Here is a 13,843-nt window from a genome sequence, read left to right as displayed (position 1 = left end):
AAAGTAGGATAAGGACTGTATAATGATATTACCCAACCATTCATTTAATTTACCTGTCTGAAAAGCAAGAGTTCTATCTCAAGAATATTTATATCGACAGGCCTTTACTTTAGGATAAGTGAACATATGAATTCTACCGAGAATCATTTTCTAACCAATGCATCCGTAGGTTCATCTAAATCAAGGATCGATCCAATGTCACTCCCAAAATTTTTATGGAATAGTTAATTGGAAAGACCTGACCATTCAAAAAAAAATCGATAAATCTTTAATTTTGTCATTCGGGGTTTTATCAGAATTGAGTTTCAGTTTAAATGCAGTCATCCACAATTCAATTTGCTTTAAAATAAAAGACAGATGATTCTTTATCTCAGAAGTCAGGTTAGTAAAAGGAATAACTATAGTGATATCATCCACATAGATATAAAATTTTACTTTTAAACTTTGCAGTAAGTTCCCTGAAGAAGCAATGTAAATGTTAAATAAAGTAGGGATAAAGGAGAACCCTGCAGAACTCCGCAAGAGTTTATCCAACTGCGGGATTGCTTATTATCACTGTAAACTTGATACAATCATTTACCCAAAAAACCCTGAAACCATTTCAACACATTACCGGAAATTCCAATTGACTCCAAGCAGTCAATCAGAATAATATGATCAACTAGATCAAAGGCACTACTTGAATCCAATTGCGGGCACCTAAATTCAGCAGGGATGCAGGTAATTTATGATGATCTGTAAGTTGAATGTAATTGGGGATCTCACCTATGTCCTGCCCATGCAGTAGGCCCCACTGAAAATATGTGCATATGCAAATTACTTAGGCCCTCTTTTACTAAGCCACAGTAGAGTTTACTACGGCTCAGGGCATTAAATGCTCCAACACTCAATAATTCTATGAGCATCGGAGCAGCGTCAGAGCCTTTTGCACTCCGGGCCGCTGTAGAAACCTCCACCGCAACTTAGTAAAAGGGGAGGGGGGTTAGTTATGAGCCATCCACAATCAATAATTGAAGTTACTTGGCCACAATTTAGAGTTGCATGTGCATCTTCCCAAGGTGCTAGTCTATAATAATCACACCTAAATTTCATTGCACGCAACTCAAAGGGGCATAGCTATGGGAGGAGCATGGACAGATTACTGGGTTCCCACAAGTTGGGTGCAATGGTATAAAATACCATCAACTATGCACCTGCCTGCCATACATTGGGCGCCAACATTTATAGCAAGTTTTGACAGGCATAAATGCTGGCACCCCAAGTTAGAAACATGATGGCAGATAAAGGCCAAATGGCCCATTCAGTCTGCCAACCGCAACCATCATCTCTTCCTCTCTCTAAGAGATCCCACATGACTATCTCAGGATATAGAAACATGATGACAGATAAAGGCCAAATGGCCCATCCAGTCTGCCCATCCACAGTAACCATTATCTCTTCCTCTTCTAAGAGATCCCATAAAATCTGTGCTCCACATTGAGTGCCCTTCTGCCCTTTACAGAATACCAGCTTTGTGTGGATCATCCTGGCACCCATCTTTGGGCTCCATTTACTGAATTCCACCCTATGTATTAGTATTCTAAGGGGCTCATAATCAAAACGGAAATACGTCTAAAAACCGGCCTTGGACGATCAGTAAGACAAGTCCAAATGCCGTTAATCAAACCGGGTTTCAGACGTATTTTAAAACAACTTAGGCCTTTTCAGTGCTGCTGTACGACCAGAGCTAAAAGGGGGTCAGGGCGGGATTTGGGCGGGGCGTTGGCTGATCTAAACTTAGTCGAACTGCAAGTATAACTGAAAGTTTAACGAGGCTGCCTGGACGGAACTTGTACGTTGTGACTTAGGCCATGTAAAACCAGGTCTCAGTGCCAAAAAGGTATCCAAAGTGACCAGATAAGCACTGCAGCCGTGAGGACTATTGGGGTGGTAGACAGGTGGGACTAGTAGATTTTTGGGGTGTTTGGGGAGGCTCACCATGACCTAAAAGGGAGTTAGTTTGAGATGTTTATGTGGCACCCTTTTTGTGAAATTCGCAGCAGTGCCCTGTAAGGTGCCCCACTACTCTTGTCATGTCCAGGTGTCCAGTCCATTACTTTGCTGGCCCCTCCCATGTCCAAAAGGTCCTTTTCTAGGCGTTTTTGACTTGGATGAATTTTTGGATGAGAATGGGGTGTATATATATATATATATATGACTTAGCAGTCATATATATATATATATGACTTAGCAGTCTGGGCGATCAAACAGCTGGACGTACAGTTAGACGACTCGAAAAACTAAATATTTTGGACATATTTTTTGAGAATGAACTTTAGACACTGCCGACTTTGGGCGACTAGCGACTTAGGCCCAAAACAGACTTAGACGTTTCTTTTGATTATGCCCCTCCACGCTTTATGCCTGTACTGCATACAAGTATGAGCATCTAGATTACAGAATTGCCCTATATATCTTGAAAAGTATGGGGTACTTTTACTAAGGTGCACTCATCAGCACGCACTAAATGCTAAGGTACCCATGGGGATAAAATGGGTGCCTTAGCATTTTGCGTGTACTAATTGTTAGCATGCACTAAATTGGTTAGTGCACCTTAGTAAAAAGACCCCTATATAAAAAGCAGAGCAACTTACTTACTCCCTGTTCTAAAAGTACTGCAATGTTCTGAAATGCATTTCCCTTTTGACATTACCTTTTACAATGCATCTGAGTCATGCAACCTTTAACCTCATAATCTCACAGTTCACCTAAGGTTACTAAGGGAACTTATTTAGGTTTTTCTTGTGGTGAAAATTCAGCAAGTCAGACTCTACAATCCTTTCTAGGATTAGGCATGGTAACAGAGTTAGCATTTCAGCACCTACAAAACAAGTCCCAAGAGATCTTTGCTGTCTATACTGTAAGCAGGATCTCAATCTGATGTCTCAACTGAGTTAAAAGCAACATCAGGAAATACTTTTTCATGGAGAGGTTGGTGGTTGCCTGTAAGGAAAGTCGTGAGGTTGAAACAGTGACCAAAATTAGAAAGGCATAAAGATAGAAGGATAAGTAATGAGCATTTCCACAGGCTTATATAACTCTCACACTTTAAGGGAGGGGGAAAGGAGGCAAAGAAGCAGGTAAACTGTAGTGGACATCAGTTATAAGCCTAAGGACAAAGGTGTGTGGGGAGGGGTGGAATGGAAGGGAACCTGCATGGAATCACAGACATGGCTGCTTTTACTAATGGGCAGTTAGGCAGCACAGCAACCCAGTTGCCCATTTGTAAATGTATCCCCAAGTTCATTATCTCTCTTCTCTGCATCACTTTGCATGACTCCTGCATCTCTCTCTCTCTCCCTTTTGCATGATCTCCCCTGTCTCTGCAATCCTCCATACTTCTCCATCACTGGAAGCAGCAGTGATTTAGTCAGACTGCCTACTGCCGGTCAGGGCTTTTCCTTTGGTGTATCCTGCCCTCTGTGATGCAACTTCCTGTTTTCTGCATAGACAGGACGCATCAGAGGAAATGTCCCGACACTGGCAGAAGGGAGCCTATCTTAAATTGCTGTGGCTGCCAGCAACAGAGAAGTCCAGAGGACTGCAGGAATGGGGAAGAGCAGGTGGAAGGGAGAGTGAATAATGCAGGACTCGGAAGGAGAAGGAGGGAAAAGAGAAAGAGACTGGATTGGGATTGGAGAAGGAAAAGATGTGGCCCTGAGGTGGAGTGGGAAATGTGGGAAGAAGAAAAGAGAGGGGGAGAAACTGAATATGGGATAGACAGAGAGAAGAGATACTGGGCAAGGAGGGACCATAGGGACAGTAATACACAGAGTCAGTGGAACACAAAATGGCAAAACTGGAAAAAGGGAGAAATACAGACACAGAGGACAATGCTGGAAAAGCGTGGGGAGGGGGGATATGCAGACATGGGGGTTTGCAATGTGGAAAAGAGGAAGAGATGGGGATACAGGGAAATGCTGGAGAAAGGAGGAAACTGGGACATAGCAGTTGCTGAACTTGGGGGGAAGACAGGGAAAGAAAAGATGCTGGACAAGACAAATAGGGGTGCTGGACATGAAGAGAAGAAATATCAAATGGACAGAAGAACCTGCAAAGAGAACAAAAAAGAGAGAAAAGCAGAAGAGAGACACATGAATGGAAAAATAATATGTTGAAACAACAAAGGTAAAAAAGTTTTTTTTTATTCTGAATTAATTAGAATATGTCAATTTTTAGAAATGTTACATTTCAGTTTCTATTTCTTTTGTTGGCTGTATATGCAGAGTCTTGAGGTTTCCAGTTCTTTTCTTTTTTTTCCTTTAATTTCTCTATATTTGTTGAAGGTCTGTCTTTACTTTGTGCATGTGACCAAGGTATGGTATTCTGCTAGCATGTAGTGTCTGTGTAGAGATCTGCAGAAGTCTTGTTTGCTTTGTTTTTTTAGGACCAAGTGTAATATTTAAGGTACTACCTCCTCATGGAAAAGTTCATTCCTCTTTGAGTCTCAAGAGTTTGTGCTGTTAGGATATAGTAAAGTTATGCACAAGTTTATGCAGTGTTTTGCAGTGGAGGAATTGTGTTATGGTCTTACTGAGATAACAGTGCAGAACCCATAGTGTACCATGATCAAAAATATGAAATGTCATTCAAATGTGTGTATGTATATATACTAGTTTTTTAGCCGTTACATTAACAGGTGCTAGAATAGATGTATAGACTTAGGCATTTCTTTATTTCTTTCTGTATGTCTGTATTTCTTTCTCTCTCCCTGCCCCCTTTCTTTCTTTATGTCTGGCCCCCTGTCTGTCTTTCTTTCTTTCTGTCTCTCTCCCTGCCTGCTGTCTGTTTGTCTTTCTTTCTATCTCTCCCCCCTGTCCAGTAACACCCCTTCACTGCTCCCCCTGTCCAGCAGTAGCCCTTCTCCCTTCCTTTTATCTCCCTCCTGTCCAGCAGCACCCCTTCCCTGCTCCCCATGTCCAGCAGTAGCACTTCTCCCTTCCTTTTACCTCCCCCCTGTCCAGCAGCACTCCTTCCCTGCTCCCCCTGTCCAGCAGTAGCCTTTCTCCATTACTTTTACCTCCCCCCTGTCCAGTAGTACCCCTTCTCCCTTCCCTGCTCCCCCTGTCCAGCATCCGATAGGCCGGGCAGCCTCGGGGCTTTTGCTAGGCTGGCTCGGATCGCATTATCTAAGTGGGCCGGCCTAGCAAATGCCCCACGGCTGCTTGTTGAAACCGCGGCTGCTGCTGCTGGTCCGGGGGTGAGAAGAAGAGGCGTCCTGGTAGCGGCAGCTTGTCATAAGGCAAGAAGTGAAACGGCATCGGAGATCGGGGCAGGAAATCAGCTGAGGCTGGCATCGGAGATCAGGGCAGGAAATCAGCTGAGGCAGGCACTGCGCATGCGCGGGCATGGCGCCACAGATCACGGACCCAACAAGTTTGAAGTGTGCATGCGCGCTAAGGGTTTTATTATAGCGGATGCTCAGAGAACAAAGATAGAGAACTATGTTTCAACTATGTCTCATGTTGCAATCACTGCACATTATCTTTTCAATATATGTTTGTGACTCTACATAATCCCAAATCAATCTTTAATCGTGACTTATCTTGTCAAAGTGCTTTAGGTCCTGATATGGTTTATAAAAATGGTCTCTGTTACTCGATCCACAAATATTTATTGAAAAGAGGCACAGAACCAGCAGAGCCATCAGTGGCTCTGCGCTTTCATGACACATTTCTTTAGGTGGGAAGTAGCTTGGCTGGCAGGGAGTTAAGGAAGCTGTGCTGCTGGACTGGGGTGGTGGGGCGGAGCGGAACGGTCCATCCTTGGCATCGTCTTGGTGAATGCACAGGCACCCGTCCTCCGCTCCCCCCTCCCCCTCACTGCCATGCGTACGTGCCGCCTCCCTTCACCTGTACCTCTAACATTCCTGGCACGAGCAGCAACTCCCAACCTGCTATCATGCCTGCGTCAGCTTTTCCTCTGACATCACTTCCAAAACCCATGCCTAGGAAGTGATGTCAGAGGAAGAGCTGACGCTGGTGCAACAGCAGTTTTGGGGGTTACTGCTCATGCCAGGAATACAGGTACAGGGGAAGGAAAGCAGGGATGGAGTGTATGGAAGGGGGGGGGGCGCCTCTCACCCTCGTTACACCACTGGCATTTATTGTGGCACTATTAGCAACAACTAACATCACTGTACGACATTGGTTCAATACCAGTTTGGACTGAAGAGCTACCAATACTACCAATTCCACTTGCTATGGTGCTAGGCAGGCAGTGTCCAGGCCTTCTCCTGATTAACTTTGAGCTCTCACAAGGCCACAGACCAAAAAGCAACAGCTGCACGTTTAAGCATTTAATTTATTTTATTTTATTAGTTGATGAGTAGGAGCTACTGTAATAGTATTAATATTCCAGTGTGTCAGTAGGGAAATAATTTTTTTAGATCCTGTGTACTACATGGCACACCTGGTATATCTTGCAAATTGGAATAGGTATGTATGCTCATACCAACAGAATGTAAGACGTTTAAAATAGTTCACTTATTACCACAAGAGAGAGCTGGTTTGCTGATACACCGGATTCCATATTTGAGGAGGAGCAGGAGGAGGAGGATGACGCTGAAGACAGAGAATTCCCATCACACACCCTCTTCCGCTTGCGTTTCGGGATACTGCTGTCTTTTGCTGCTAAACACAAACCAAACATTAAAATAAGTGCACCACAGGTGAACCCCGTTTCTTCAGTTAGCCTGGTGCTTTATAAGATCACTGTCTGTGTGTCCCTAGTAACCGTTTTCTGTTCTAGACGCATTCATTTTCAGGACATGTCCAGGGGGTGTAAGGATTCTGAGACTGGAAATTGTTTTCCCCCCCCCCAGATCTGTGCAAAAGGAAATGCCTGCATCCTGGGAAGTTCTGACTGGAACTTTTTGTTAGCATTATGGGGGAAATTCATTGTATTTGATCTTTGAACTGCTTTTTTGCTCTATGACAGACATTTGTGCTTCTGACCAAGACGTGATATTCTGCTAGCATGTGGTTTCTGTGCAGAGATCTGCTTGCTCCGTTTTCTCGCTAGGTGCTGTACTGGAGTTTTATGGCCCAGTGTAATATTTAAAGTACTGCTGTCTCATAGATAATTTATTTCTAAAATTTCTAAACTGCCTATAACTAAGCGGTTAACAATTAAAATATTCACAGTGGTTCATGGACAAATGTATTCAAACTACATTGCGATTAAAGAGTACAGTGGTGCCTCACACAACGAACTTAATTCGTTCCAGGAGCAAGTTTGTTATGCGAAAAGTTCGTTATGTGAAACGCGTTTTCCCATAACAATACATGTTAAAAAAAATAATTCGTTCTGCAGCATAAAATATGCTAAGATGACATAAAAAAAGATAAATTTGTCAAAATGGTGAAAATGGTGGTCTTGCTGAGGCCAAACTGTTTGACGAGGTCACACTGTTTGACCCCACATTCACTCCTTCTAATTATTTCCCGTTTCATTTCAACAGAAATCACCTTCCTGCTTTTTTTAGAAGCCATGATATATAAAAAATATTGAGTTTATCTTAAAAGGACGACTGTATACAGTGAGAGAGGGCAGTTAAGCGCAGTGACTAACGACTGCCTGCAGTGCCTGCGCGGAAGGATGCAATACATCGGCAGCTCGGGCGACTTCGTTGTGTGAAACGAAGTTCGTTGTGTGAAACGAAGTTCGTTGTGTGAAACGAAGTTCGTTGTGTGAAGTTCGTTGTGTGAAACGAAGTTCGTTGTGTGAATCAAGACATGAAGTTCGTTGTGTGCAGCGTTCGTTGTGCGAGGCGTTCGTTATGCGAGGCACCACTGTATTTTAATCCTCTTAAAATAACTTACCAAATTGCCTTATCATCCTCATGACTGATTCTCCATCTTTACATGGGTTGTTGAATAATAAAATGCAACTGCATTGTTTAGATATTATAGCACTGTAGTTTAAGTGAATGACTTACAGGTATTCCTTATACTTTTCTTTATTTGTCTCATGACTTTACATTTTTGCTCTTTTCTTTTCTCCTGTCCCTCTTTACCTTACTGATTATCACTGATTATTATGTTTTCATGGATGTTTAATGGCATTGGGCTCCTTTTACTAAGGTGCACTAGCGGTTTTAGCGCACGCACAAGATTAGCGCACGCTATATAGCACGCGCTAGCTGAAAAATTACCGCCTGCTTAAAATGAGGCGGTAGCGGTTAGCGCGCGTGGCAATTTAGCGTGCGCCATTCCGCACATTAAGGCCCTCACGCACCTTTGTAAAAGGAGCCTTGTCTTCTTTCTGTGTATTACATGAATGGAATTGTGGAATTGCGCCATATGTATTTTGTTATTGTGTTTTCCTAAAATTCAATAAAAAAAAGGTTCCCTGAATGGAAAGATCTTGATACTCAATATAGTTTGGAAATCCTAGGTTTCCAGGCGGATTTCTTGGGTCACCTTGTCAATTTGGTCACCTTTGGGGCACTTAGACCTGATTTACTTTGGCGTGTAAGTTCTGCCTAGGATGTCCTGGAAAAGCTTTGATTATTACTTCAGGACATCCAAGTGGAAGCTCGCTTGATTCCCGTACATAACACACCTTTTTGAGCTCTGGAAGCACAGTAGCTTAGAAGTGCTGCTGAACATCCAGAAAGTTTGTTTTGATTATCGGCACTTGGACGTCCCTGCTAATAGGACATCCAAGTGCCGACTTAGGCAGGTTTTTGGACGTTTAAAAGTTTTGATTATGCCCCTTTATGGGTTTTGAGGGTGCAGTGTTATAGAGCAGTGCACAGCCAGATCCACACGCAATTCCTTAATTGGTGCCAATTAATATGATTGTTAGCATCCGATTATTATTTTTTAATGGCTTGTTAACCTATTAAATTGTGTGCATATCGTGCTCAAACTTCAGTGTTCAAATATGAGCAACCTTTATAGAATATGGGGGGCAGTGTGCATTATTAATGAAAGGAATAAAATCTGAATTTAACGTGAAATTTTTTTTTTTGGTTATGAAATGAAACAAACCAACACTATTTTGCTGCATTTTTCATTTCCTTTGAATACACATGCTCATCTCTAGTGATAAGCCCTATGAGTGTAAGTTTCTCCATTAATTTCCTCCTTCCCAACACACATGTACACAGTCTCTCTCTTCTTTTCACTACAGACTCCTGCATTTTGAGCACCTGGAACCCAGATAAAATCAGTTTCCAGTATCATTACTAAGAAGCCTCTGTGTGCTCTGAAAAACCTTAGTGAAAATGAGATGCTGGTAGGCCTGAAATCATGAGCTCAAAATGCACAAAACTAATTCTCAGCATAGCTAGCGAGAACTGAACTTGAATGCTCAGAAATCAGAAACCCCCCCCCTCTGCCACTCCGAAGAGTCTGTTACGTGGATATCATTTTTTTGCAAAGAAACTGCCTGCCCAGGGTTCATAGACAACAACGCGGAAGACAAAGGCGATCGCCGACAACTGAGCGCAAGACGGAGGCGCGCGCCGAAGAAAATTACTGTTTTTAGGGGCTCCGACGGGGGTTTTTGTTGGGGAGCACCCCCAGTTTACTTACTACAAATCGCGCCAGCATTGTGGGGGGTTTGGGGGGTTGTAACCCCCCACATTTTACAGTAAACTTAACTTTTTCCCTAAAAACAGGGAAAAAGTGAAGTTTTCAGTAAAATTTGGGGGGCTACAACCCCCCAAACCCCCCACAACGCGGCGCGATTTGTATTAAGTAAAGTGTGGGGGGGGTCCCCCCACCCCCCCATTGGAGCCCTAAAAACAGTAATTTTCTTCGGCGTGCGCCTCCGCACTGCGCTCAATTATCTGCTCGCGTCTTTGTCCCGGCGCGCTTTTGACCTGACACCCCTGCCCAGTACCAAGGCAACGGAAGACATACAGCAAGATGGAAAGGGGGGCACGTGGATTTAATTTGCTTCCACTGAACAATGAAAGAGGAGATGGGGAGGAATTTGTTAAAACATATAACTAGTATTTTACAGGCTGTTCTGGAGTGCTCAGTATATCTGCAATGAATATGCAAATCTATTTCGTGTATATGTGTCCTGGATATCCTGCAAACCAAACTGGCTATGGCAAGGGTGGGCAACTTTGGTGTTCAAGGTCCACAACCTAGTCAGGTTTCCAGGATTTCCCCCAACAAATGTGCACGATATCTCGTATGAATATTCATAGGGAAAATCCTGAAAACACAAGACTGGATTAAAGCTCTTGAGAACGGAGGTTGCACACCCCAGGGCTAGAGGGTACTTCAGGAACGGCCTGGGAAACGCTGGTTTACACTAGAGATATTGGAGTGCAATCGCTTTCTCAACAAATAATATGGATTTGACACCTGTATATTACCCATCAATTGCCAGGCAAATTAAACAGTCCTAGCACTGACTTACCTGTCTGTGTGACTTCACTGCAGATCTCAGCAAACGGTCTGCAAACAAATTAAGTGTCAATTAGAAGAAGCCTCGTACTGCTCAAATGAAGGAAAAGAGAAAGTTGGCAGACTAGATGTGCCCCATGGGATAGATATAACAAGTAGGAGATAGTGCCATGATACACATTCATAAAATTTCCCCCCTTCTAATCACCTACATTTAGCACAAGTGGTAGAAAAATGGTATAGTTCAGGTGTGATCACTTACACTTTCGATTGACAGCTAAGGACAATTAGATCAGCCCTGAACCTCCCCTACTTAGAGTACAGTAACTCCCTCTACTGCCACATCGCTGAGAAAGACTTTAAGAGATTACAGCTACTCCAAACCATGGTGGCGAGGCTGAACCTACGCAAGACCAAATTTGAAAGGGCAAGCCCGCTATTTAAGGAATTACACTGGCTACCAGTTAAGAGCAGAGTCCAGTTTAAAATTGCATGCATGCTAAATAAGGCCATATATGGAGAAAACTCAGCTGGACTCACTTCCGCCATCCAAGTCACGCAGTCCTTCAACAACTCGAGAACAATCCAGTGCCAGAAACTACCACTTACCCTCCCCACACCTGGTTCGGAGGAAAGCCCTTTTTGAATCCACCTTCAAGTTCCAAGGCCCAAAATCTGGAACAGCCTCCCGGGCAGCTTGCGCCAAACACCCAGATACTTCCAGTTCAGGAAAGCACTAAAAACACATCTATTCTTTTCACTGAACTGACCTAGTCATCTGTATAATGTCTACGCCTCTGTATCCTTTTGTAATATTATGTAAACTGCAAGCATTCCTAGGGGACATTTGCGGGATACAAGAATCAGTATGGTATGGTACAGCAGCTGTTGAAATTGTCCGTGGTAAAATGATAGCCAGAATAGGTATAAATTCTAGAACATTATAACTTACTCACGTATTTGTGCACTCTACCTATGCTCCTGCCAAACTTTGCCCATGCATACATCCAGTGGCAAAGTATATGGTGAGGCCTATTTTGCTAGTATATATTTTCTAAGTGGCTACTTACACTGTAAATGGCTAGAATACCGCCACTTACACACTTTCTAAAGTAAGGTGGCCCCTTATTATTCTATCAGGGGGCTAATTCTATAAAGTAGGTGCTAACACTGACATGCCTGATACATGTGTGTTTAGAACACTGGCATAGGTGTGATTATGTGCACACGTATGCACTTAAATGCTGAATAAATGCCTGATTCAGTAACTGGCACCCAGTTAGGTGCAGGACAGATCCACATTTTGAAAGTATTCAGCAAAAGGCGCTCGTCGCCGAGTGCTCTTTGCTGGGCGCCTGCTGAAACCTGGTGTAAATGCTGGCGAGGTTTACTGTATGTCTGTAATGCAGTCAACTTTTTCATCACAGTTAAGAGAAGTGCTTTACTATTTAGACTTTTCATCAATATGTGGGAATAAGATTTGCTTGAAGATATTTTTCAAATTACAAATATTCAACTATTAATTATTGGACACTGGATAGTGAAAGAGACAATCTGGACTGATGACAATGATCCAGATGCTGCAATGATTGCATCGAATACTGTATATCCATCTGATGGTCCTTAAAATATTTATCCTTTATAAGACTATTTCTGGCTGGGTGTGCATTTTATAGTATTCTATAATTTCTGGAAACACCCTCTAACTTGCTCATGCTCCTCCCAAAGCCAGCCCCTTTGTACTTGCATGCTACAAAATTTAGGTGCAGGTGTTATAGAATAGATCCTAGGGGTGATGCATTCTTAACTACTGTATAAATTGGTGCCAATTAATGTTAATGAGTCATCAACAATCAATTCATTAATTACCTGTGCATCTGCCATTTATTTGTTCCCAAATTTGGGTAACCTATATAAAATCCTGGAGTACACGCTCTTCTATAAATATGCATATAACTTGCATAGTGCATATTTGCAAGGTGGGCATATGCATGGGCGAAGCATGGATGGAACATATGCTTACACATAAAAATTGAAAAAGACATTTTATCCTTCAAGAAATCCCTGAAAACATTTCTTTTTAAACAGGCTTTTAATATCTAAAATTTATTTTATTTTATTAATTTCGCTTTTAAAATCCCCTTATTCCCCAATGTTTTTTCCCTTAAATGTATTTCTCAACATAATAGATGTAACTTTAACCCCCCTTCCCTCCCAATTGTTGTTGGTCATGTTGGATTTCTATTGTTTATACATACTGTATGTATTTTAACTCAATTGTATTTTATTATTATGTACATCGCTTTGTATAAAGATATAGCGATTCATCAAATATTTAATAAACCTTGAAACCTTGAAACTTATAAAATGCTGTAAGTTATATGCTGTAAGTCAGTGTTTCTCAACCTTTCAAGTCAAGTACCCCCTAAGCCTAACAAATACCAATTGAGTACCCCCGGCCAAACTCCGCCCCAAACCCACCCAAACTCTGCCCCAGACCCACCCAAACTCCGCCCCTGAGTCCACCTCCATAATAATAATACTAATTGTAATGCAGTTTCTTCCATCCATTTTTCATATACACACAATATAATCTTATTAATACATAATGGTAACCACAAAATTAAAAAAAACACAAAATACACTCTATGCAGAGAAAATATTAATTAGCATTTATATTTGGGGTTTTTTCAAAGATGTTAAGGCAGATGACTTTAAAATATGCAATGTCAGGCTGGACGCGCTGAGATGCCGCTCTGAGGATTTTTCTTCAAACAATTTTCAAACAATTTTCAAGCGGTTCAATTACTTACCCGATGCCTAAACGGAGGGGCCGTAGTGCCGCTGGTGCCTCGCGGCCCACGGCCACCCCCGCGGCTGGTGACATCGGGGAACTCATCAGACGGATGCAGGGTATTTTTTCGGCGTCGGAGGGAGGCCCGCAGAGGAGTAGCGGCGTCAGTGAGGCCGTGGAGATTCCTCCGGGATTGGAGACATCTTTGAGCCCCGACGTTAGGGCGCCGCCCCCGCAACCTCAGCTAAGCAGCTCTCCAAGGGGTAAGGTAACCCCGGAGGTCGGGGTCTTGTCTTCCCCTGAGGCAAGTAGTCCATCACAGAGCCTGCTGACAGGAGCTCCTATGGATATGAGCTCCTTTGAAGAAGCTGAGGGGGAATCATCTGAGAGGCGAGTTAACCTTCAGGGACAGCGTCAAGTTATTCAACTGGACGGTGAGCACTATGACATTTCTTTACCTGTAATTTCTCTGGAAAAACCCTCAGAAGTAACTCTGGACTCACTATGGGATCTTATGGCCGGACTAGTGAAGACCATAAGTCCCAAACTTCAGTTAATTGAGGGGAAATTATCTCAACATTCTACTGAACTTAAAGAACTGAAAAAAGATATGACTGCCTCTAATTCCTCTGTTCAAAAG

At 42.8% G+C, this 13,843-nt stretch overlaps 1 protein-coding gene across 7 annotated transcripts in view; it reads right to left on the bottom strand.

Annotated features, from left to right (window-relative positions):
* GTF2IRD1 (GTF2I repeat domain containing 1) overlaps nt 1-13,843 on the bottom strand; it is a 224,296-nt gene that overhangs the window by 719 nt on the left and 209,734 nt on the right. For 4 of the 7 annotated variants that reach the window (XM_033922236.1, XM_033922238.1, XM_033922234.1 and 1 more), the window contains 2 exons: nt 10,423-10,460; nt 6,532-6,671 (listed from right to left, as the gene is read on the bottom strand). In XM_033922236.1, the coding sequence (XP_033778127.1) occupies nt 6,532-6,671; nt 10,423-10,460 (178 nt within the window). The remainder of the gene's footprint in view (nt 1-6,531; nt 6,672-10,422; nt 10,461-13,843) is intronic. The other 3 variants (XM_033922237.1, XM_033922235.1, XM_033922239.1) reach the window with 2 other exon arrangements.

This window comes from Geotrypetes seraphini, chromosome 15 (assembly GCF_902459505.1).
Source record: "Geotrypetes seraphini chromosome 15, aGeoSer1.1, whole genome shotgun sequence".
Lineage (NCBI taxonomy): Eukaryota > Metazoa > Chordata > Amphibia > Gymnophiona > Dermophiidae > Geotrypetes > Geotrypetes seraphini.
The sequence above is the reverse complement of the archived record's forward strand: the minus strand, read 5'-3'. Positions and strand labels throughout refer to the sequence as shown.